The sequence below is a fragment of the Fusarium tjaetaba genome (genome assembly GCF_013396195.1).
Source record: "Fusarium tjaetaba strain NRRL 66243 chromosome Unknown NRRL66243_c0000091, whole genome shotgun sequence".
NCBI classification, from domain to species: Eukaryota; Fungi; Ascomycota; class Sordariomycetes; order Hypocreales; family Nectriaceae; genus Fusarium; species Fusarium tjaetaba.
The window spans coordinates 57,056-80,589 of NW_023501287.1; the positions used below are offsets into that span (position 1 = coordinate 57,056).

The window sequence follows — 23,534 nt, forward strand, 5'->3', positions numbered from 1 at the left end:
AGAAATAAGCAGTTTAACCCTCAGCAGCATCTCTTCAGAAGAAAGATTCAATGCAGGAAAGGCATATTCTAGATTGCTAAAACCTTTGTTGATCAATCCCTTGGCCCGAGCTAAGTCTGCTGGTCCCAGCCCCTGTTGTCCCCTATCTGAGCCTTGCCAGTTCCAAGGCTACCAAAGAGCGGCAGTTCAGGATTCACCAAAGCTGAGGTAGCTGCATGGTATATACTTAGTTTTCAGTCCTAACTTTTTCCACAGAGAGAAAGTTTCTGGTCATTGTAGCCGAGTCGGTGTCTATGTAAAGCGGCTGCGATCGGCGGAACTATGGCCGGAGCCGCTCGGTTCCGGTGCCGTTGGAAGAGAACCAGTACACTGGTAACGCCGATATTCGACGGAGCGGGTTCTCTCGTAAGGCGCTTCTTTCGGTGGGTTAAAAGAGGTAATCTCGGATATCGTGAGGGTCTTGCATGAACCGTCGTAGAAGATCGCACTAATATATCTTGACTAACGGGACGAACTATAACGCGGACATTAAGACGAGAGATCTTTCGGAGCCGCAATGGTTCCCACTCTGACTTTGTTCACCAAGTTCAGGTCATATAGGGCGACACTGGACTATTTCCTCCTGCTTAGATCACCTCGAATACCTAGACTTGTGAACACGTATCGATTCTAGATAAACGCCTTCCTATGTATGGGGCACAAGCCATCTTACAGACAGCGACCGTGGAGGATACTCTGTCCCACTGATACGTCCATTCACGATTTAGTGATGCCTTGATCTTGTTGTATATATTAGCCTGGAATTAATCTATTCAACGGTGTTCTACGTGCCTGGATGACCTGATCATTCAGTCCCTCAGCTTTGACAAGTCAATGTTGAAGCTGCTAATCACTCCCTTCTTGACATCATCCAAATTCTGCTTCTCTGCCTCACGCTGGAGAATCTCAGTACGAGACCTTCTCATCGCTTTGGCAACATCCGCCCACTCCAAGGACCGCTTTTCCGTGACGTCCGCCACGCTTTCCTCCACTTTCACACCAACAAGCTTCCCTTGACGCTTTCGGACGATTCCATCTACGATGACTGTATCGACGTTTCCGATACTGCTGTGCAGAACAACGGCTGCGATGGGGTCTTGCTCAGCAGCGCAGATTAGCTCGGGAGTATTGGCGTCAAAAATCACCAAGTCGGCCAGTTTGCCTGCAGCGATGCTGCCAAGCTGACTCTCCCTCCCAATCGCCCTAGCGCCCTGAATTGTTCCCAGATTGAATACATCCTGCACAGTCTTGGAGATCTTGCGAGGGGCCAGATCTTGGTCGATCAATCTCTGGTTATGCTTGGCCCTCGAGCCCTGCAAACCAAGTCTCATCTCGTAAACTATGCTAGAGGCCTGGTTGCTGTGACAGTCGATACCCAGACTAGACTGAGCTTGAGCCTGAGGAAGATCATCGTTCAGGCACACAGGGTCTCCAAGAGCCATTTGCATTTCAGTGGAGGGAGTGCTGCTGATATGTGCTCCAGCTTCGGCAAGGTCCTTAACGCTCTCAGCGGCGTATCCGTTAAGATGGCTGAAAAGCATGCGATTATCCAACAAGCCGAGGCTCTTAATCTGCTGAACGAGATCATAAGATCCCATCTGTGGGTTGCTAACAGCATGAGTCGTCGCCAACTCGAAACCCGCTTCTCGCGCACGCTTGAACAAGTCCTGGATGACTTGTTCTGGAAGGAACCAGAGGTCAAAGGCCAGGCCCATGGTAACGCGGCCATCACCAAAAGGCGCCTTGTTGCCTAGCTCCTTTATTTCGTCCATGACCCAGGGTGCAAGCATATCTGGGTTCATTGAAAAAGGTGACCATGATGCGACGCGAGCAGTTGGACAGTAGCCATAGACGCAGCGCAGGCCAGAGGAAGCAGTGGCTGAGATGGCAGTTGAGGCTGAAAGTGGTGGCGGTTAGCTTATACTTGAAGATTGAGAGTATTTGACTTACCAGCGCCAGCAAAGACGTTGACGTGTGAATGATCAACTACAGTGGTGGTGCCTGCATCGATTGCTTCGAGAGAACCTCCAAGCTGTCCCCAGTAGACATCACTTCTCGTATAATTTGAAGACTGGAGATTGCCGGAGGCCATGTAGTCGAGAAGTAGTTCATTGGCATGTCTTCCCTTGAGCTGGGTCTGCCAAAGATGATGGTGCGTGTCGATGAAGCCAGGTGAGATGATCTTGTCAGTGCAATCGATCAACTCGCCGTCAGTGATCTCGTCAATGTTCTCGGCTATTTTGGAGATTCGGTTGTTCTCAATAAGTATGTCCCTTTCTAAAGCTTGGACGTTGTCATTGGCGTCGTGAATAAGGACAGTACCGCCTTTGAGTAACAGCCGGCGGGAAGTGTTACCGTTGAGAGAAGAGTCAAATGCCATTATGAGTAATAGTACACGAATTGTTTCTTAGAACTGATTGATTTGAAAGGTTGTTGTTCAGGTCGATAACCAGGACAGAGGAAGACTCTTATAGTCAATGACGATGCGACGATGTCATACCCGTTTCGTACCTCGCAAAAAGGCTTTGAGGCTGCCTGCATGAAGAATCTCGGCGTTCCGTGGACTAACTCCACGGACCACAACAAGTGAGGCCACGGCCGGCATTATCACGGACACAACGTTGTCTACCCGTCTCGATCTACACAAGTGCAACAACTCGCGCCAGAAATGCCCATCGCTATCCGAATACCCGTTGCTAATTCTGGTGATCTTCTTCAAGATCGGTTTAGTCCGCTTTGACCTTTCCAGCCACTAGCGGGAGTTGGTGATTTATAATAAGCTTTCGCGGCTGGCCATTAAGCGCGAGCGGAGATAGCGATGGAGGCGGGAGAGAGGGTCACTCGATTAGGATGCTCGCTTTGGGTCTTGTCGGATTTATGAATTAGTCTCGGATTGATAATATTGAAAGCAGCAAATCGCGAGGATTACAGCGAATGATAGAGGGTAAGATTATGAAAGAACTAAGATCGAGAGTGGGCATTCCTCGGACTTGCACGGGATCGGCGCGGGCGTTGCGAGAGACTCCGGGAATAGCTTCAACTTGTTCTGGCGTAATGACGTCGTTTGACATGTCAGCTTAATGATGTTGAGAAGGTAACAAACATAGCAAAGATATATTTTCTAGCAAATCCCGAACTAACAGTCTTACACCCAAATAGAAAAACTGAGCCGACGCTCTACAAGTCCTTGCCTTGTCATTTCTGAGGCGATACTCCCCTTCTCATGGTGCTGATTTAGAGAGCTGAACAAGATATGTGTTTTCATCTGCACGCGATATCTACTGTATATACCAACTATGCATTGATTATTACCTCTCGAAGCCTGGATGTGACCTATAAGTGTAAGCCTATAGAAAGAAACTTTTCTAGCGATTGATCTATGGTGACCTTTAACATGTACTTGACGTATACTTTGTATCATTTTGAAGCAATGGTATGTAACGATGCGTAGCTAATGATTGGCCGACAGTAACTTTGGTTCCCGCTATGCTGTCTCTCAACGGCCGGCCTTGACCTCTATATATCCAACTCCATTTGCTAGGCACGCAACGAGAAATCGGAGATGTACTCAACGAAGGTGGAGGGTTACTTGGAGTCGGCTTTGGCTGTTTTGTCATGCACTTCTGAATGGGGTATTTTTCGGTCTTACCAGAACAGGAAATACTCCCAGCTCCTCCACATGTCGGACACTCCGCTTCGAAGAGTTCCACTCATTCTCGAACAATCATTTCTCAGGTTCAAGAACTTTCTCTCTTCCTTCACGTTGCCAGATCGCCCAATAGCTATTCTTAGCGAGCATTTTAAGCACTGATTTGCTTACATCGCATATTTCTTATCCACCATGTCCGTTTTGGACAAGTATGGTCCCGAAGTGCAGAGAGTCCCTGCAGATGCTCCGATCCAGGACATCATTGCACTCCTCAAGCGTGATGGGGGTGTTTTTGTGAAGGCTCTGGTATCTGAGGCAGATGTCGATAAGGCATATGATGAATGTCGAGCACGTTTAGATTCAGATATTGAATGGTCTGGTAGCTTCTTCCCCAGCAAGTTCTCTTTATGATACTTACTACAGTGGCAAAACTAACATGTGAACTAAAGAGGAGACGCAACGGGCGCCAAGCCTCCTTGCTCTCAGCCCTACATACGCCCGATCCCAGGTCATGAACCCAGTTTACCAGCAAGTCGTCGATCATTTCCTCACTACGCGAAGTTGGTTCTGGTGGGGCCCTGAACGGAAGGAGTCGGTCTCGAAGCCTTACTTGCATTCGTGTACCGCTATGAGAATCGGACCTGGAGGCAAAGCGCAACCACTTCACCGCGACGACTATATCAGTCACAACATCCATGCTGATATTGATGGGTGGGATGATGAGCGTGATGCCAATCGTGAGTCTGCCGTTGGGCTGTTTGTAGCTGGGTCAAAGGTCACAAAGGAGAATGGCGGTACGCAATTCATCCAAGGGAGTCATTTATGGTCAGTGCTGCTCACCAGATGTTTTAAACACTAAACGTGACTGACGAGCCACAGGGGTTCAGAGCGAGGTCCTCCGCGTGTAGAAGACTGCATCTTTGCCGAGATGGACAAGGGCGATGCGTTCATCATGCTTGCTTCAGCGTATCATGGTGGAGGTACCAATTCCACCAAAGACCAGCACCGCTTAGTCTTTGCTACATTTTCCATTCGCGGCTTTTTGAGACAGGAAGAAAACCAGTTCCTCGCTGTGCCTACAGAAATAGCGAAGAAGCTCGACCAGGATATACAGGAATTCATGGGGTATTCGATGAGCGACCCGGCGTGCGGTTATGTAGAACAGATAGATCCGATATACTTGCTCCGGCCAGAGCTTGAGAAAGGTCCTTCGGACTTTTAGAACGTTAGATATCAGACAAATGATGGCTTGTAGGTAGGATCTCAGTAATTAAGGGCTGGGTCAGATGGTGATGTCCCACTTCTCCGAGTGCGGGTTTTGTCGTGTCTTATAAATCGGCTCGGATGACAGCGATGCGTGCATGACCTAAAAGATTGAGAACGACCCCACTAAGAAATCAACAACTCCGATGCTGACTCTCGTCCTCTTGATTATCTTTTCTCTCGCTCCACCATTGTCTTTTACTTCCAAATTTGGTAATACACTCAGCAATAATGACAGGTAGTGATAATTCGTCTTCAAATCGCCCAACTGCCCGTCGCAAAGGTGAGCATATTTTCTCTCCTTCACCGTGCCTTGGGTGATCCTGACGAGGATATTGTTTTAGACCCAGCTTGCGGAACATGTCGCAAGAAGTGTCGAAAATGCGATCGGAAACGTCCCATATGCGATAGATGTCGCACCAAAGGTCTTCATTGTGAAGGGTATCCCCCACGGTTTCAATTTCAAGAGACGTTGACGATCACTCCCAATTCATCCAACTCACAGCATGCGACATCCGATAGCATTGATGCCTCGCCTTCACAGCCCGTGATCTTGAGCCAGTCACCTCCAGAATTGTCAATCCCGTCCGATCCCGTTGCTCCAAGACTGCCGGCTTCACTTTCGCCTGAATGCCCTGTCCATGAGACCTATGTTTTGACCTTGACGTCACCCCAAACATCAGCGACTCTATCACTGTCGCCAGACGCTGCGTCCTTCACTACCGTGCCCACCGCACACAATGACCTAGAGAACGATATTGCGACAAATCGCCATATCATTGACTACTGTAAGACACCTGAAACACCTATAATTACGACAGTAACAAATATCACAGTTGATCAAACGCTAAGCGAGCATTTCATCATCCATGTACCGGGATTGGATAACCCATTTAGAGAATATGTTCTGCCGCTTGCCTACCAGCATCAAGGAATTCTGCATGCGTTACTCGGATTATCGGCATGTCATATGTATAACACTGGACACGCGAACAGTCAGAGACTCGTCACGGTATCTCTTGGGTATAGATTATCAGCAATACGATCTCTTGCTTCTCTGCTGCACAAAGAAGACATCTCACGACTTAGCCCCACCGAGGAGGAACATGTTCTGGCTATGGTATTACTTCTTGTTTTGCATGATGTATGGTATACCTTTGTTAAATTCTACTTTAAGAAGCCGCTGATATAGTCATAGGTCTGTGAATCAGGCGTCTCAACCCATGGAGCCCACTTGACAGGTGTATCGTTCCTCTGCAAGCGAATCGCTTGCCTCGACACATCGCCAATGCGTTCGAAAACAGCCATGTTCTTGATATCCGCGTTGTCTTGGTAAGTCTTAACCTTGAGAAAGTCACTGGCGGCACTGATAGAAACAGGTTGGATATGATCCGAGGCTTCAGCGGCGCTGAAAAGCTCTCCTACTCGACCGAAGTACGTGAATGTGTGAGAGATCACGGAAGTTTGAGCCTTCATACGTTAGTTGGCTGTCCGCCAGTCATGTTCTTCAAGATTGGCCAGGTACTTGAGGCTGGTAAAGCTTACCTGGCCGGAGACTTGCCAGTTGAACAGTTTGAGCAATTACTCGACGGAGCTGAGAAGTTCTTCCGTGGCTGGGATCCCGATCAAGCCGTGTATCCCACCAGCCACCAGGAATGGAAACATCTTGCCGAGGCATATAGACACGCATGTTTGCTTCGTGTGATGCGATTTCCAGACGCTTTCGCAATCTCATGCAATGACCCTCAGATAAGGGCCTCTGTCTCTGCAGTCCTGGACGTTTGTGCCACGATACCGAGAGAGAGCGTGTTCTACAAGCGTTTGCTATTTCCTCTGTTCCTAGCAGGAGCCGATACATGCTCACCGCATCAAATACACTACGCAAGCTGGTGCATCAACGAAATCAAGCACTCTACAGGCTTCCAGCACCCCGCCATGACGGAGTTGTTGACGAAAGTCTGGGACGAGAGAAGGACAAACCCTCGGGGCTGGTCAAACGTTCCCTGGATGGAATTTGTAAGTTCACCGCTTTCTTTCCCTTGATCGCTATTGATTCGAGCCTCTTTCTAGACCTGTTCCGAGCTTCTTCGCTCTCAACATGCATACCTCTTCTTCTGACGGGCCGACGTTCCACTAGTACTCCACCGTGTTAGTCGGAGTCGGCATCGGGGATATAATCGGACTTGGCAGTTGGGAGTATTGCTGTTTACGGAATAGCTTCATCTTTGGGAAAGATGGCTTGGCAGTTGATGGATATGAATAAAAGACGACACGAGTCTCTGAGGTTTTTTTACGATGAATCATAGGATATACCAGACTTCTGTCTCTCTAACCTGCCATATTTTCATCTACCAGTGATACTATAAATAAAATGGCGGCGCAAGAGAAGAACCAGGCCGAGTTGGAGAAGGCATCAAAGCTGGCAAATGTTCCCCACTGCGAACAATATGAGAGGATGATCTCAGGCATGCTGTCAGTTGAGCATATTCAGTGCATCTGCGGGGCTCAAACTCACTGACACCTATTGCAGATACGACTCACTTATTCCCAAGCTCACAAACGCTCGCCTCGCTGCACGAAAGGCCATGAACGAATACAACACTTGGTTCCCCGAAGGCGACGACCTCAACATTGAGAACATCACAAAACGACGAGCCGAAATGCTCAAATCATTTCTCGGACACGTGGATGATGACGAAGTCTTTATTGAGCCACCATTCAGAGTCGACTACGGCCCCAACATGTCAGTCGGAAAGAGATTCTACGCCAACTTCAACCTGACCGTCTTGGATTCGGCCATTGTTACGGTTGGCGATAGGGTTATGATTGGTCCAAATGTTATGATATCGACGGCGACACATGAAACGGAGGTCGCAAGCCGCAGGGCCTGCATCGAGTATGCGTATCCTATCAATATTGGCGATGACTGTTGGATTGGGGGCGGTGTTACTATTTTACCTGGTGTGACCATTGGGGAGGGATGTACAATAGGCGCCGGTTCAATCGTGACGCGGGATATTCCTGCTTGGAGCGTGGCCGTGGGATCCCCGGCAAGGGTTGTCAAAAAGGTGCAGCCGCTTGGAGAGTTCAACGAATTGACAGGCATTTGATGAACATGAGTTCATAGGGCTTTATAATTAGAAGTATTGGATAGGTTAGAATGTTCTTGTCGATGGAATATCGCTCAATTTCAGCTGCTCAGCATTTGTCGAATCGCCGAATGAAGGATGCCTATTAAGCGCGCGGCTGTATGAACACGGATGGCCAGAATTACAAAGCACAAAACTTCATGGGAACTTTTTGACAACGAAGGAAATGAGCAAAAGCCTAAAGGTTTTGGAGAAGACGCGCGGTAAAAGCGTTCCTTAACCATTACTTTGAGAGAAAATATGAGTGTCTTTGATGCTTGACGAACATGCTCCCAAATCTACGCCATAATAACTAGCACTACGGAGCATGCCACAGCTATTTCTGCCGAAGCGCCGACAAAATAGACTTTGTGGTTTGGGACAGGCTAACTGACAAGGATGTCGTGACCAACATGCATATTGCCGCTGATGAGCAATAGACTTTCCCCTGCGAACCATCAATAGTGACAGCAATCATCTCCGTCTTTGCATTCACGGCCTCATCTATTACAACGTCAATCCATTTGAACAGCAACCTTGCAACGAGGAACAATCCCATCTTTCCTATCAATCGCGTTCCATTGTGTTCCCTACCTTTGAGATCGGATTGAAGCCTGGTTCAAGTCTTGACCACATCAAACCTGTCCCGTACTCATCATGACGACCCAGAGAGGAGCAGAGAGAGTCATTCGGGAGCTTACTGGCGAATACAAGTATGACCTCAATCAGTGGCCTAGCCGCATAGAACTAATTCTATACTAGGCTGGACGAGAACGTGTATGAGAGTGGCAGAAAGTTCTTGCGCGAGTTGCTTCTCTATATTGACGCGAAAGTTTTCACGAAAGCCAGGACGCACAAAGAAGCTCCATACGCATCTTTCAAGATACACTCTAGTCATGTTGAAGTTGAGTTCAACGACGACGGCTTTACGGAAAGGGATCTACAACATATTTGTGTGCCTTCCACCATTGAGGATGGAAGCATTAGGGAAGATTGTCTCAAATCGGTCTTCAAATCTACAGCCAATGTTTATCTCCGTTCAGGTGGCTACTCCATTGACTTGCGTCTCTCGTCGAGTAGGGGCTCGATAGAGCCAAGTTGGGTCGCGCCATCTGCCCCAATACCCGATGCACTAACGCGCATGGTTATCTATTTTCACGACTATGGCACCGAAGAACACCTGGAGCGCCTGAAGGGCATTATTGTGGCACAATATGAAAGCTTACAAGCTGAAAGCCTACTGTTTCTTAGATCACTCCGGCGCATAAGCGTTGAGTTCTATGGCAAGGGCGGTGAGCTCCGTCAATCCAAACGATTCTGCAAGCAATGGATCGCATGGAATCGCGAATTACTTAAAGCCAAAATCGATAACCACGATGAAAAGGAAGGACAAGATCAAGTGTTCTTTGTGACGGAGCGGGGAGCTTTGGGCCGACGAAATGTCAAATTGGCGTTCCCACTGACCAAGAGCGACAAGCCCTTGATCGGCACAAGAGACAAAGGGATATTCAACATTTTGCCTATCAGCAAATCAAAGTACAACGTGAGAATATCTCGCCTCTCTGATGTCTGACCGAATACTAAGCATGTGCTACAGTTTTTGATAGACGCCGATCTTGAGCTTGACAATCAACAAAAGCTTAAGCCTGACTCGAAAAGGAATCAAGAAATTCGTATCTGGATTGCAGAGGCGTTCTTGCAGGCCGTCTCTATCTTTTGCATTCCCACCAATCTTCGTTATGAATGGCCGTTATTTCTCCCTCCAATCACTCACAAGACGCCCCTCAGTCTGGAGATTCGAAATAAGGCTCAGAAAGGCCTTTTAGTGATGGTCCATAATCAGTCAGCATCGAGATGCATGAATGATATAAGAATCCTACCTAATCATCTGAAAGACGAGAACGGACAACCGCTGCTAGAGCCTTTCGAAAACGACAACCTTTTGTCAATGGACTATCCTCCACGCGTGGTGCAGATTTTTAAGGAGCACGGTGCAAAGACCTTGGAGGATGAGGCTTTTTTGGGACAGCTGGAGGCTGATATGAGGTCAAAAAGTCCCAAGATGCGTCGAAAACACACTACTGAAGAGTGGCATTCAAGAATGGCGCGATTCCTTCTCAAGTTCTCGCAAACGTCAACCTTGAATGCTTCGAGGGTCAAGACTATTGAAATTGTGCCTTTGAAAGATGGGACATGGACGTCTATGCTATCTGGACCGGTCTACTTTCCATGTACGGGAGACATTCCCCTCCCCGACACCAAATATTTGAAGGTGGTGGCGCCACGCGCTACTCGAAATCCAGATTGGTATGCTCTATTCAAATCCCTTGGGGTTACTCAGCCCTCCGTCGAAACTACCAGGGAGTCAATTCGTGGAAGCCTAATGTTTGCACCTGATACTATCCCGCTAAAGCGTGTCAACGACTATCTGCAATATCTCTACCTCACGCATGAAGTCAGCGACTGGACGCGGGATGATTACGAAGAAGTTCTAGTTCTATCAACAGACTCGGAACTTGAGAGGCCACAATATGATTCTAAGGCAGTTTATCTACCAGGCAAAGACCACCCGTTCAGTCCAGAAAGCCTTCTAGGACCTATCAAGTCGGAATCTTCTCTTTCCTACTCTTTCTTACATCATGAAACTTTGAGTTATGTGCCAACTCAGGACAACGCTTCACAAATCAGCTGGAGGAGATGGCTTTGCGACTTCGTTGGCGCGAGGGAAGAAATCTGCCTCGAATCAGCCAGGACTGGGAAATTATCGTCTGATTTCCTTTATATCGTGAGTCAAGGTCCAGACAAGCTTCTGGGCCTTCTCGAACATCTTCTGTCTAAAGGTGAGGTGGAGCTATCAAGCGAGTCTGCCATCACATCTGAGATTCGGCAGCTGTCTGGAAGCAACCTTTGTGATGTTGAATTCGCGATCGAGTTACAAGATACTTGGCTTCCTCTCAAAACTCTCACTTGTATAGTTGAGGCTTACATGGAACAACCCGACCACTTCCCTTTTTTGAGATCCATCGAAGACGATACTGGAGGCATCGACACAAAGTGGAACTTTCTGTCCGAATATCTTCTTGTCGGTAAGGAAGATAATCTCGACTTTCGTCTCGAGATCTTGCGTTCAATACGTCGCTCAGATCTTAAGAAGGATCCAATTTGTCAACTGCAAAAGGTCCTGTGCCTATATACTTCCATGTATGCCAAGCTCATTGCCTCCGGAGAAATGACAACTGACAGAGAGAAGCTCAGGTAAGCTGTTCTATGATTTTGAGTTTAGTTCTCGCTGACACTAAACTAGAAACTTCTTCGATGAATCCGGAGTCGTCTACTTCTATGGAGAAGAACTTGAGTGGACGAGTTCCTCGTCTTGTTTGTGGGACGCACCACCGGAAATGGTCACAATGCGCTCGCTCAAGTCCTCTTACCATGTTCAAGGCTCGAACGCCAAAGTTAGAAGCACCCTACAGAGCCTTTTCGTGGAAACGCTCGGTATGCAGAATGCTAAGCTTGAACATTTGGTGGCAGAGCTGAATGAGCTGCGAATCAAAAATGAGGAGGACTCTGCGAAGATTCTGCGGATCTATGACTTCTTGAACACGAATATTCCCTCATCCAAGGATATGAGGTAAGTATCATTGTGTCCCAGAATAATTTGATTTGTAACTCTAATATCAAGTAGGAGTTTATTTGGGAGCTCGCCGCTTATCTTCATCCCCCACGGCCCATACACAGGATGGCACACGTCCACTGAAGTCCTATGGTCTAGCAACACGTCCCTATGCGGTATGGGGACCCTGGACGACACATATGAATCACTTCGCGATTTCTTCGTCGACAAACTGGGCATTGAGTCATTATCGCTACGAATACTATACGACCGCTTGATAAAGTCTCCGAAGTGCGAGCCGCAGCAGATGAAAGAGGCCATTTTCATCTTGAATGACTTCCTACGAAGCGAGCCAGGATTCCTGGATCCGCAGCCTCTCAGGGATGCTGAGATATTCCCTATCAGACACCCAACGCCCATATTGCTTTCATTTCACTCTTCCTGATGCCTAGTTCCCAGCAAGATGTGCCAACCCCTATCTCGCCTCGCCTTGAATGTCAAAAAGCATGCATCGCTTGATACCCATAGTATTACATCCGCCCTGATGGAACAGTTTCTCTGAAGTCTGTAGAAACGGAGTTTGCCGTTGAAGATAACCACAATCTGAGAATCACTTTCGAAAAGCACATCAGACTTGTTGACTTTGATCTCAGGGAATTCCATCGTCTGAAGCCCTTCTTTCGATGGCTAAGACTTGAAAGTCGCTATCTGTCTAGATGTGTCCGAGAGGACGTGAGAGCCGTTACCACAAGCGGAGGGTTTTTTATGCCACGTACAGTTCCAATTCCATATAAAAAGCGAGACTTGAAATCCATGGCCCGCTATATTACTCGGTAAGCTTCTCCTCCTCTTGATAGAAACAGAATCATTGACCTATGTAGTGTTGCGGTAAACTTCGGTAGCCCCTACTGTCGCTCTGGGATCAAAGCCTTTCACAAGCAGCTATGCAGGATTGAATGTATACAAGCATTGAAGATATTCACCCGGTTCATTCTACAACAAAATGGCCAGACGTTTGTACCAGACAGCCAGCTGTCCAAGGCACATATTGCTGAGGCTGACGGAATACTCACTATCTATGTTCCCATGGATCCTGCGTCACAGGATGTCTGTTTCCGCTCAGTATTGCCCAGAAAGCTCGCAACATGGATTATGCAGGATCCCGAAAGCAGCGACAAACCTCACGTTGACATCGAGATGGTCAATGCATTGACTGTTATCTTGGCCAGCGAGACAACATCTCTTGACGAGATCCTTGATGAACTAGGGATTGCCAGAATATCGTATGATGGCCTCAGCGACGACGGGGAAGAAGTCACGAGACAGAGATTGTCATTCAAAAATGTCGTCGAACGGCCCCAAAAGGCAGATTCGGTGTTGTTTGGTATCCCCGTCAGCAACACGAGCAAAAGTCTGTTTGTGAAGACGGTTGATCAGACCGAAGCCAACGTTGGGGCTGAGGGATAGAGATAGACTGTCGAAAGAGCATTCATCCTAGCTGAGGAGTTGCTGCAGAGTACCATTATGCTGATTCTTTTCTCCATGGTGCTATGGAGCTGGGACTGTGATAGGACTAAGAGGTTAAGAAAGGCTTCGGTCGCAAGATAAAGTAACAAATATAAATCAGCAAATATGGATCACCAATGCTCAGCGATTAGCTTGTAAATAAGAGACCTTAACCGAATCGTATAAGAGGGTTTATAGTTATTGTAGCCAGAAATTGAGATTGAAAGAGATGTATCGAGTTAAGTAACTAGTAGGAACTTCTCCCTGTAACATTAGGCCTTGTTATCAAGAATTAGCTCGATAGGGACGCCTCCTGGCAAATCATCCATGTTGTAGGGTAGAGGTGTCACCCAATATACCGACCAGTCGCCGTTGCCTTCTGGGTCTTTCCATGCGATCCAGTGTCCATCATTTATGTCCTCATCGGCGATTTTCAAAGTATGGCCCCCAGTGCCATCACCAAGAGGCTTCATCGCAAAGTCATGATAGATCATTGAGCCAATGCCAAATGGCCTAGTTTCAGGAGAAGTCCGCAGCTCGTACGGCCCTCGACCGCTTGGACCGATGACAGATAGAATATCTGTCAAGAAATCATCCTTGAGAACGAGAGTTGTTTCGTTTGTTTTGCATTGTAGGCCAAAAGTCAGACCCCCGGCGCTGGTTGGGGCCAGAACCAGATTCTTGTTCAAGTTATGTGCGACATGCATGCCATTCACCTCAGTGAGGCCGCTATAGCGTGTCAGTATGTTTCAGACAACTCAAAGACAAAAGCAAAGTTACAAAGACAAAACGAACCTTGAAACTCGGATACCATATGCTTCGGAGATACTCATTGTGATGTTATTTGCAAATTATCGAGGGCAAGGAGGATTTTTTTCGGATGTGTCTATTAGTGTTCTTTATCCTTGTGCCCCTGGGCCAGAGGCCTCTTTTAACCTCAACCTTATCACCGCCGTTTGCAAGTTATCAAGAAAAGGACAGCTTGTACGAAGTAACAGGACTTGGCGTCGGCCCGGATTTGCGGTTTGGCCGAGAGCCGACGGCATCATTCGTTGGGGCTAGCTCCAGGGCATATGATTCGTGGTTGAAGATTCGCCAGCTAAGGAATGGCTTTGTCGTATCTGATTGGTGGCTCAAAGGGCCTATGACATATTTTTAGCACCATTATTACACGTAACGGAAGAACCCATACGAAGAGGCGGAGACGCCATCACGGACGCGTGTATCGCCTACTTACGGAGTACTAACCTCAAGCAAGCGATGCCATGGACCAAGACAACAACCGTAGAATCTATCGACCATTAGTATCGCGGGACAAGGCACCCGTATTTGCACCGCCACTGAGGGTCAATATCCCAAAACGGACAGTGACTAGTGTTGCATGCGAATCTTGCCGTCGTCGGAAGATCAAGGTAAATATTACCTCCAGTATCTTCACACTATATTCAGCCCGTTAAGCAAAGTCTAGTGCAATGGCCTCCGGCCCAAATGTTTGGCATGCACCAATCGTCGAGCGGAATGTGTGTATCTGGCCAAGCCTACTGAGACACGCATTTCGGCCATCAAGAGGAAGCACGACGAGCTTCAAAGGCAGTTGGAGGACGGAGGTTCGTCCGAGTCTGATCTCCAACAGCTCTTTGAAGCCATACGCGACCGCGACGAGAAAGACGCTATGACAATCATGAGGCGTATACGAGCCGGAGAAGATCCTAGCACCATACTGCGCCATCTTCGTGCTGGAGATTTACTCCTCCAACTGCACCTTGCTCCCGAGACAAGGTTCCGCCATAGCTTTCCCCCTACATTCCGCATGCCGAAGAGACTACAAGTGCCAGACAATGTATACTTCCACTCGTTGGTATACGAAGCTACATTCATGGAGAGCTCTCCATGTACAAGTAGTACAATCGAACTTCATGATCGCTTTAGGCCTCAATATCTGAAACCATATAGCGCTGCTGAAGTCACAGACCCCCGATTCAGCCTGATAAGGCCTTCGGAGTAGACCAATGTATTGACCGATGACGAGATGATGAGAAACATGATTCGGTCTTACTTCCGCCAAGAGCATCAATCCCTTCCCTTCTTTCATAAAGACTATTTTCTAGAGGATATGATGAACGGCTCTAATGAGTTTTGTTCATCACTGCTGGTAAATGCTGTGTTAGCTGAGTCTTGTGTCAGTCCCGTGTTTCGCCTTTGTCATCAAGAGACCTCCTGATGCTGAGTCTTTTACAGAGTTTCTGTCCTGACACGACAAGCCGTTTGGAGTACTGGAATCCAGAAAGCCTACGATATCGCTTCTTGGCTGAATCTCGAAGACTTTGGGAACTCGAAATGGAGAAAGAGCCCCGTATCACCACACTCCAGGCTGCGATGGTGTTGAACCCAGTATACAACATGTCTTCGATGGAAACTCAAGGTTTGTCTAATCAAGTCCTTTGCTGATTCAGGCACCCTACCACAATTCTCAATTCAAAATAACGCATCTGATTAACAGCTTCTCAAGGTCTATCCTTTGGGGCCCAAGCGCTTGCTCTGAGCCATAAACTCGGAATATTGGAGTCTCTGCCTGCAAAGCTAGACCAGAGGCAGCGCCACGTTTATGGGTATACTGCATGGTGTCTGTACTACTGGATCAGGTTAATAATATGCGCTCAACAGTTGAGTGTTGTAGCTGATTAATCCCTAGCATCCAATATTATACATATGTCAAGCCGCCTCATTTTCGTCAGCCGCCTCAAACTCCCCTACCAGATCCGGGGAAAAGTCCACAATGGTACGAGGGGGTCACATATCGCTATCCCCGCTCACGGACTGTGAGCTCCCAAGACTTTGGCAACCTATTCAAGGCCAGATGCGAGATGGTACAGATTGCGAATCAAGTATCTGTCGGCATGTGCCAATCCAAGAATGAGGGTAAATTGCCTCCTTCTGAAGGGCTTTTGGGGCTTTTGGATCGATACCAACAGTGGTTCTCAAAACTGCCACCTTCCCTTCAGCCTGCTCATATAGTATACCCAGTTGAGCTCCAACTTCAGTATGTTTTGCCACCTTCATCCCCCTTCATTCTAAATCAGGGTCTTTACAGCCCTGGTCGGCAACTCCTCGTCACTCAATGCGCATACCGTCATTGTTCAGGGATACTAACAAAACAGTCTCCAATACCACACCTTTGTCATGAATCTTTGCGAGTTTCTTGTCTCCCGCGATGGCAACACCTTAGCACCAGAGGCCAACAAAAAGGTCCATCATGCATTATCCCAATCGCGCGATAGTTTCGTGAGTATCATGCTACTATTTTACCTTCGCCATGGCTATGACATGCAAGACCGAATCATGACGCAATATCTTTCCATTCTAGCCTATATGTCACTGAAGCAGCTTGGCGACAGAAGCCTGACATCGCAGGAGGATGTTGAAGAAAGCCGCGGCTTAGTATACCTAGCAGCTAAGGGCCTCAGTGTCCAGGGTGGGTACTACTACCTGACATACTTGGTTTCCTTAGCTTTACAGAAGGAGATGAGTCCCGATGATCTAGCAGTATTGCAGCAGTCTACTGTTGGAAGGAAGGAAGATAGTTCAACTGGAATTATACGAGCGAGGCACGAGGAGACGCAGGATCCGATTCATATTATATCCATCAAGGATCGTCGCTTAGGCGATCTCGTCAAGGAGTATTCGGCAATGAGAATCCAGAATTGAGGACTTGATCCAACTCTCTAGAGCGTGGATTCCTCGACTTCGAATCACGACGTGGCTTAACTGCTGACTATCCAAGCACCTTGGGATGCTACAATCCAATCTTATAATTGATGTTAAGGTTAGCCTTACTAATGCAGACCGTTATCTCTTACCGATGTAAGCAGTTCATTTCAACTTCCAACTTAAAAATCGCTTAATAAGATAATAATTAAAAAGTTCGAAGGCGCTGCAAAGTTAAACAGTACTTTCAATAACTTTGAGTCTCTTGGACAGGGCAGGCAGATCATTGGCTTCGGGATCATCGGAGGCCAAGGATCCTACCCCGACAATGCCGCGAACCCAGCATGACGAAGTTTAGCCATGTGGGCAGTATTCGTCATCAGGTATCCCGAAAGCAGTTCCTAGGACATCTTCGTCAACAAGAATAAGGCATGGATCAATGATTGGATGAAATTATCAAGAGAGGTGACTCCTGGTAGTGCCACGTATGCCCCTGAAGTACGCTTGACAGAACATAACCTCCGGCTTTCTTTTTTTGGTTCTACTATATAAAGATCGCGAAAGGTTTCTATCGATCGAGGACAATATGGACCCTAGGCGGTTGAGAGCACACCAACATGAATGAGATGGACAGCCGCCTTTGGGGTAAGGCAAAACAGCAGAATGGCTTATACCAAACACCGCTGAGTCAGTCTGCTGGTTTTCTCTTCCCTGGGGCTACACAAAGTTTAAATGACACATTCATCGAAGGCATAGTGTGAGAAGCGAAGTTTTCGTGCTTAGATATATACCTAATAGTCTAGTCTAGTCTAAAATACAGTTTAAATACGATAACACGCCTGCGTCCTTGAAAGAGAAAATGAAGCAATTTCCAAATCAACAATATCCAAATCCCGTTTAGTCGGTGGAGTTGAGCTTGAAGTCCTTAGGGCCCTTGTAAGCCTGGATCTCAGCGTTGGGCTCCTTGGACTGCCAGAGCTGCTTGTTGGGAATGAAGTGTTTTCCAACGGTGTTGCTGATGGGGCTGACAGGCTGAGAGACAGAGAAGGTCAAGCCCTTCTTGCTGCGCTTGACGGAGAAGGTGCGAGAAGAGTCGTCGCCGCACTTGGCGTCCTTGACATCAGGGAGGAGATAGTTGGCGGACTGGACGTGGGCGGAGCAGTGGACGGGGTTCTTCCAGGTCTCCATGGTTCCGGACTGGATCACCTTGAACTCATAGCTGGAGATCTTATGTTAGCGATTGTTTTTTGTATGGGTAGAAGGGATAGTACTGACTTGCAGAAGGTGCTGTGAGGGACGCAGCTGGCGGTGAAGTCCTTGACCTCGTAGACGGCGTAGCCAGAGACGGCGGCAGCTGAGAGAAGAGCAGTGGTGAAGAACTTCATTTTGGTGGTTGTGAAGAAAAGGGTTGGTGTTTTGTTTAGGTTGAGAGAGGAATTATAGTATTGAATGGCAGTGAGTTTGAGTTGTTGTTGAGATGAAGAATGAACTTCCATTGAGGAAACCCTCCCTTTTTGTATTGGGATTGTCCCCAGAAAATGCTGGAGCGCATGTCGATCGCCTCATTCGCCGATCCCTCACATTTCCGCCCTCGAGTGTTGCTGTTTGTGGGGAATCTGAGGGTCACGATCCCCAAATCTCGTATTCTACGTGCCGTCCGGAACTCGGCATTTCGAATGCATGGCCCTTCCGCCAGATCATCACCTTATTTAGGCTATTTTTCATGGTCCTGTCTCAATTGAACACAGCGCCTCAATAGCCTCGATTTGCGTCCAGAAGGGCCCAGGCCTAAGAAACTGGCAAGATTTCAGGGTCCTGGGATATAAATAGCTACTATTTTTAACCCGTTTGGCTTAGCCACTTTTGGTGAAGACTTTCGTGGGCCGAGGTTCTAGAGGGTTCAGTGATGTCATGGAGAAGACGCTTTGACAGGAACGCAATGACGTCGATAATATCTCTCGGCCGAGTTATGGATAATATTTGCTTGCGTTGAACGGTTGAAGGTCATTTCAGGCGAGCATTGGTACCACGGAACTCGGATGATCGTCATTTCAATACGAGGTTCTGTCTTCAATGCGCGTCACGAAATGGGCTTGGCAATGGAAATGTTTCATTGCGACGTTGCAATTGCTACGAAACAGACGGATCAGCGCGTCACTGGCCCGAGTGCCATTTCCAGCTCGAGACATGTGGTGATCATTACAATATCTGTAGCTTTCTGGTATATTTAATGTTTTCTTTTTGGTGTCTCCAGTAATAGTGACGGAGAATCTAGTTATATTTCATATGTCACTTCTCGAGTAATCTCACAGTCTCGGCCTCAGAGTAAAAGGACTTATACTAACATTCTAATAGTTCTTAGATGCAGCTTTACTCACCGACATTTCTAATCTGATGAGATAAAAGGATAACATTCGATTTGGAGAATAGCTACCCTAGAGCTTGGTTAGGCTCGTTCCAGAAGTGGGTACACTCGAGGGAACAATCCAATCCACTTTCCCAGAACTATCCTGCACTAGCCGTATTCAGGTTAGGTCCCCATCGCTAACCTCGGGCATACGCTCATTGGATCCGTGGTTCGATCCCCATCTTTTCCAATGATCAGTTATGTTCATATTTCAGAATGACCAAGTTAAGCCCAATTGCTGCAAAAAATCCAGCGAAAGAAAACATTCTCGATTCATATCAGCGTCACTGTGAAAAGTTGTGTTATCTTGCTGTTTCGTCTAGGCTTTTCGCAATAGCTTACAGTGACTCAGACGGCGAACAATTTGTCCAGAGTTAAGTTAGCGGGGGAGCACGAAGAGGCTAGCGTACACATTTTATATAAGTTGGCCTCCAGCCATTTACTCAATGGATTTGGCTAGGTAGTTTCTCCCCCTTCCCTGTGTATATTCGACAATCTACAACTTCCCTCGACTCTCTGCTCACCATGACGCCCCCGCCTCTGACCGGACCTTTATGCACCAGGCCATCTCTTACTCAGGACCTCCGAAACCTCGGCCTGAAACCACATGATGCAGTCCTGGTCCATTGCTCCCTTAAAAGCATAGGATGGATCAACGGCGGAGCTGAAGCCCTTGCCCAAGCTCTACTCGACATCCTTACACCCGAAGGAACCCTCGTTGTCCCAACACACACCAGCAGCAACTCAGACCCGTCGAATTGGGTCAACCCACCTGTGCCAAAAGAATGGTGGCAGACTATTCGCGAAACCAGGCCTGCATTCAATCCCCAGACAACTCGAAGTGAACACATGGGTGTATTGGCCGAGACAGTGAGAACATGGCCGGGTGCAGTGAGAAGTACGCACCCTCACACTTCATTTGCTGCAATTGGTGCAAAGGCGGAGTTCATCACACACGGACATGAGCTGGATAGCATGCTGGGAGAAAAGAGTCCCCTAGGTCGTTTGGAAGAGCTGAACGCCAAGGTTCTGCTCATCGGCGTTGGATTCGACCGCTGTACTTGCTTTCATCTTGCAGAGTATAGAGTTAACTCACCAAAGGCTGATATCTCATTCGCAGTTTCAGTCAACGGAACTAGAGAATGGGCGACTGTATCAGACGTCAGTGTCAACGAAGAAGACTTTTTGGAACTGGGGAAGGATTTCGTTGAGAAAAATGGTGTGATGAACGGTCAAATCAGTGCAGCAAACTGCCATTTGTTTTCTTTACCCCAGGCTATTAAATTTGCCGAACAGTGGTTTCTTTCCAATCGAACACCAACTCCCTAGGAGACTTTCTGGCAGAGCGCCTACTTTACAAGAGCCGTTATACGTAATCTGAGGAATAGCTCTACTTAGAAATTGAAGCCCAAGTTTGTCATTTGCTCTAGACTTCGGTAGGACATCTCAGCCTTGAGCGAACAAGGCCACTTTTCTCTCGATGAACATGTGGCACCTTAGCCAGTCGCCAGTCTAACTAAATTAGTTTTCCTATATCAGTCCGCCTAACAGCACAGCCTCAAGCGCTTCATTTCGATAGTAAGCGGGCATGCCGTGTCAGCCATCATCACGTGGCTAGCGCGAGTAGGCTTTTTGGAGGGGTATTTCAAGCCAGGCCAGCCCGAAAACCAGCGTTGGTTGTTCAAAACAAAACAAAAAAAGCCTCTTACTATCTGTTGCGCATAATGGCAGAGTCTCTGTGTGATACCTGCAAGCAATTCGCAAAAGAGTTTGCTGACATTGACGTTGAAGAGTCGATTCCCCGTCGCACAATTGCACCGAATGTCTACAAACTCAAAGAATCAGCACAGAGCGGCTGTCCTCTGTGCCAAATCATATTCCAGTCCTTTTGTTATCAGGTTTCAAAATTCAATTGGGCTGAGACTTTGGCTATCCATATTTCGGCTTACAAGGTTCTCCGTCATTACAAAGCGGTTATAGCTGAAGGACAAGATCCAAAAGAGCCAAAGGTTTGGTGCGGTATTGGAACAGACATAGGCCACAGTCGATGGCACCCCCTGCCACTTGTCACGGATGAGGATGAAGCAGCAGGAATTAGAGGACCGATCTTGCGCAATACAAGATCAATAGCAGACTTATCATCAGCCGAGGGCGTTGAGAAGGCTGTTGCATTGGCCAACAGGTGGATACACAGCTGTTCAGCGAACCATGAAAAATGTAGTATGCAGCCTGAGGGTTTAGACCCAATCAAGACGATACCGACAAGACTCATCGACGTTGGCTCCAGTGATGGGGCAGTTTCGCCAAAGATAGTCATCACAAACCACTCATTCGATACTGAGTATCTTGCTCTGAGCTATGCATGGGGATCAGGTCACAATTTTGCCAAAACGACAGCATCCAATCTGGTGGAGATGACAGAAATTCTACCATGGGATGACCTTGCAGAGACCGTAAGAAATGCGATCATCTTCACAAGAAAGTTAGGATATAGGTATCTGTGGGTGGATGCTTTGTGCATATTACAGAGTGAAGGACCAGATGACCAGCGGCACAAAGTCGACTGGTCTTATGAGGCAGCGAGGTTCGGACAATACTACGAAAACGCCACCTTGACCATCGCAGCCAGCGGTGCCATATCATCCCAGCAAGGACTATTCCTCGACAGGCCTGCACTTGAATTCGATCCGCGACCCGTGACGCTGACAATCAACAAGATCTCCGGCAGCACCTCACACCTTGAGGTTCATCCAGCGTCCCCTTCATGGGAGCTGAGTATCCAGAATGTTCCGCTTCTTACCAGAGGATGGGCTATCCAAGAACGAGTACTATCAAAAAGAATACTCCATTTCGGCGGCAGCTGTTTGCTGTGGGAATGCTGTGAACTTAAAACTACAGAGGCAAACCCCAGTAGCCAAGAACCCAATATTTACGGCTATAGAAACGAAGAGTTCGTTTCAGTTTTTAGAAACCTGGATAATCAACAGCAAGATGATCTTATAACCCTATGGTACCAATTTGTCGAGGTTTATTCTGGAACAAACTTCTCTTTCTATAGAGATAAGCTCCCTGCGCTGTCCGGTATCGCGAAGAGAATCCAATGTCGTTTTCCACAAGATTACATAGCAGGAATTTGGGGGTCTTCTATCCCTCAGGGACTGCTTTGGATAGGCTGGGGAGGACAAGAGCCTGAAGCTGACCCGTTGCGTGGAACAGATCGACCCTCGTGGTGTTGGGCCTCCCCTCCTCATCCGATCACATTTCTGCCAATCATGACTTACTACAAAGAAAGATATTTAACCCTCCAAGTGAACTCGTGGTCGGTTAGGACAAACGGACCTCAGACATCAGGCCAGATTCTCGAAGGGAGTGTAACTATTCGTGGTCCTGTCAAGTCATTCAACCTCTACGATCTGAACTTGGATTTTGTTTTTGGTCCCCATGCTTATGACAGGCAAGGGAACACAATCAAGAGCGAAGCTGCGCACGGTATCAGGAAGCCAGAGGATCGTATTGCATACTTGGATTATACCAACTTCTTGGGAGCCGTTAATCGGAGTTACACTTGCATTTTGGTAGCGAAGCTGCTCCCGTCAATGTGGACACCCGAAGAAAAGAGAGTGATCGGGGCCGCGCTGATCCTGGAGGCCACAGACCGTGTTGGAGATGTCGATCAGTATAAGCGAATTGGTGTGCTTTGTCTTCCGTATGAGCAGTATTGGGCCAATGTTCGGGACAGCAAAACGGTTGAGCTTGCCTAGTAGCTTCCAGAGAGATATGATAGGAACGATAGACCAACGAACAAGGGAAGTCTGGTTATGCTTATGATACAGGTTTTTTAGGGAGAAGTGGAGCGAAGGCATATACCTAACGTGGGGATTTAGAATCTTAAGTACTTTATCCAGCCTTTTTGTAGGCTAATGAAGAGGGAGAGGAGACAATAACTTCCATACCTGTCATGAATAGCACCACGTCAACTGAGCAGCAATCAACTTGAGTCACCAGCAAGCTTAGCACAACCTCGGTTGCTGGATCTAGCACCACAACGGCCAGTGAGACGGAATCAGTCAGTACTAGTGACGCGCCGATAATCACTTCAGGTACCACAACCGTTAAGCCTAGCATAGCGATTGCCTCATCTTTTCACCTCACCTTCTGTACCTGGAGTTTCAGAGACACTACATCCGTTCCCTCGTCTCTTTCCAGGACCGCCATTCCGCCACC

At 47.7% G+C, this 23,534-nt stretch overlaps 11 protein-coding genes across 11 annotated transcripts; 7 read left to right on the plus strand and 4 right to left on the minus strand.

Moving 5' to 3' along the window:
* Positions 1–848: 848 nt before the first annotated feature.
* Positions 849–2,419, minus strand: FTJAE_4762 (cytosine deaminase; the record flags this gene model as incomplete). The annotated part of the gene is made up of 2 exons (XM_037351199.1): positions 849–1,936; positions 1,990–2,419. The coding sequence occupies 2 exons, from the start codon at positions 2,417–2,419 to the stop codon at positions 849–851; spliced, it is 1,518 nt and encodes a 505-aa protein (XP_037208020.1).
* A 1,461-nt stretch (positions 2,420–3,880) lies between these two features.
* Positions 3,881–4,910, plus strand: FTJAE_4763 (uncharacterized protein; the record flags this gene model as incomplete). Its single annotated transcript, XM_037351200.1, has 3 exons — positions 3,881–3,994; positions 4,197–4,513; positions 4,568–4,910. The coding sequence occupies 3 exons, from the start codon at positions 3,881–3,883 to the stop codon at positions 4,908–4,910; spliced, it is 774 nt and encodes a 257-aa protein (XP_037208021.1).
* Positions 4,911–6,118: 1,208 nt separating this feature from the next.
* Positions 6,119–6,641, minus strand: FTJAE_4764 (uncharacterized protein; the record flags this gene model as incomplete). Its single annotated transcript, XM_037351201.1, has 2 exons — positions 6,119–6,372; positions 6,497–6,641. 2 exons carry the CDS (start codon positions 6,639–6,641, stop codon positions 6,119–6,121), a joined length of 399 nt encoding a protein of 132 aa, XP_037208022.1.
* A 681-nt stretch (positions 6,642–7,322) lies between these two features.
* Positions 7,323–8,061, plus strand: FTJAE_4765 (galactoside o-acetyltransferase; the record flags this gene model as incomplete). The annotated part of the gene is made up of 2 exons (XM_037351202.1): positions 7,323–7,423; positions 7,482–8,061. The coding sequence occupies 2 exons, from the start codon at positions 7,323–7,325 to the stop codon at positions 8,059–8,061; spliced, it is 681 nt and encodes a 226-aa protein (XP_037208023.1).
* Positions 8,062–8,736: 675 nt separating this feature from the next.
* Positions 8,737–12,137, plus strand: FTJAE_4766 (uncharacterized protein; the record flags this gene model as incomplete). Its single annotated transcript, XM_037351203.1, has 5 exons — positions 8,737–8,792; positions 8,842–9,622; positions 9,677–11,334; positions 11,384–11,710; positions 11,765–12,137. The coding sequence occupies 5 exons, from the start codon at positions 8,737–8,739 to the stop codon at positions 12,135–12,137; spliced, it is 3,195 nt and encodes a 1,064-aa protein (XP_037208024.1).
* Positions 12,138–12,505: 368 nt separating this feature from the next.
* Positions 12,506–13,159, plus strand: FTJAE_4767 (uncharacterized protein; the record flags this gene model as incomplete). Its single annotated transcript, XM_037351204.1, has 2 exons — positions 12,506–12,525; positions 12,574–13,159. 2 exons carry the CDS (start codon positions 12,506–12,508, stop codon positions 13,157–13,159), a joined length of 606 nt encoding a protein of 201 aa, XP_037208025.1.
* A 311-nt stretch (positions 13,160–13,470) lies between these two features.
* Positions 13,471–14,031, minus strand: FTJAE_4768 (uncharacterized protein; the record flags this gene model as incomplete). The annotated part of the gene is made up of 2 exons (XM_037351205.1): positions 13,471–13,927; positions 13,994–14,031. 2 exons carry the CDS (start codon positions 14,029–14,031, stop codon positions 13,471–13,473), a joined length of 495 nt encoding a protein of 164 aa, XP_037208026.1.
* A 432-nt stretch (positions 14,032–14,463) lies between these two features.
* On the plus strand, positions 14,464–16,903 carry FTJAE_4769 (nitrate assimilation regulatory nirA; the record flags this gene model as incomplete). The annotated part of the gene is made up of 6 exons (XM_037351206.1): positions 14,464–14,610; positions 14,667–15,056; positions 15,437–15,620; positions 15,699–15,840; positions 15,891–16,238; positions 16,357–16,903. 6 exons carry the CDS (start codon positions 14,464–14,466, stop codon positions 16,901–16,903), a joined length of 1,758 nt encoding a protein of 585 aa, XP_037208027.1.
* An 897-nt stretch (positions 16,904–17,800) lies between these two features.
* On the minus strand, positions 17,801–18,288 carry FTJAE_4770 (22kda glycoprotein; the record flags this gene model as incomplete). The annotated part of the gene is made up of 2 exons (XM_037351208.1): positions 17,801–18,122; positions 18,179–18,288. 2 exons carry the CDS (start codon positions 18,286–18,288, stop codon positions 17,801–17,803), a joined length of 432 nt encoding a protein of 143 aa, XP_037208028.1.
* Positions 18,289–19,835: 1,547 nt separating this feature from the next.
* On the plus strand, positions 19,836–20,639 carry FTJAE_4771 (uncharacterized protein; the record flags this gene model as incomplete). Its single annotated transcript, XM_037351209.1, has 1 exon — positions 19,836–20,639. The coding sequence occupies one exon, from the start codon at positions 19,836–19,838 to the stop codon at positions 20,637–20,639; it is 804 nt and encodes a 267-aa protein (XP_037208029.1).
* A 395-nt stretch (positions 20,640–21,034) lies between these two features.
* On the plus strand, positions 21,035–23,071 carry FTJAE_4772 (uncharacterized protein; the record flags this gene model as incomplete). Its single annotated transcript, XM_037351210.1, has 2 exons — positions 21,035–21,763; positions 21,839–23,071. The coding sequence occupies 2 exons, from the start codon at positions 21,035–21,037 to the stop codon at positions 23,069–23,071; spliced, it is 1,962 nt and encodes a 653-aa protein (XP_037208030.1).
* Positions 23,072–23,534: the final 463 nt, after the last annotated feature.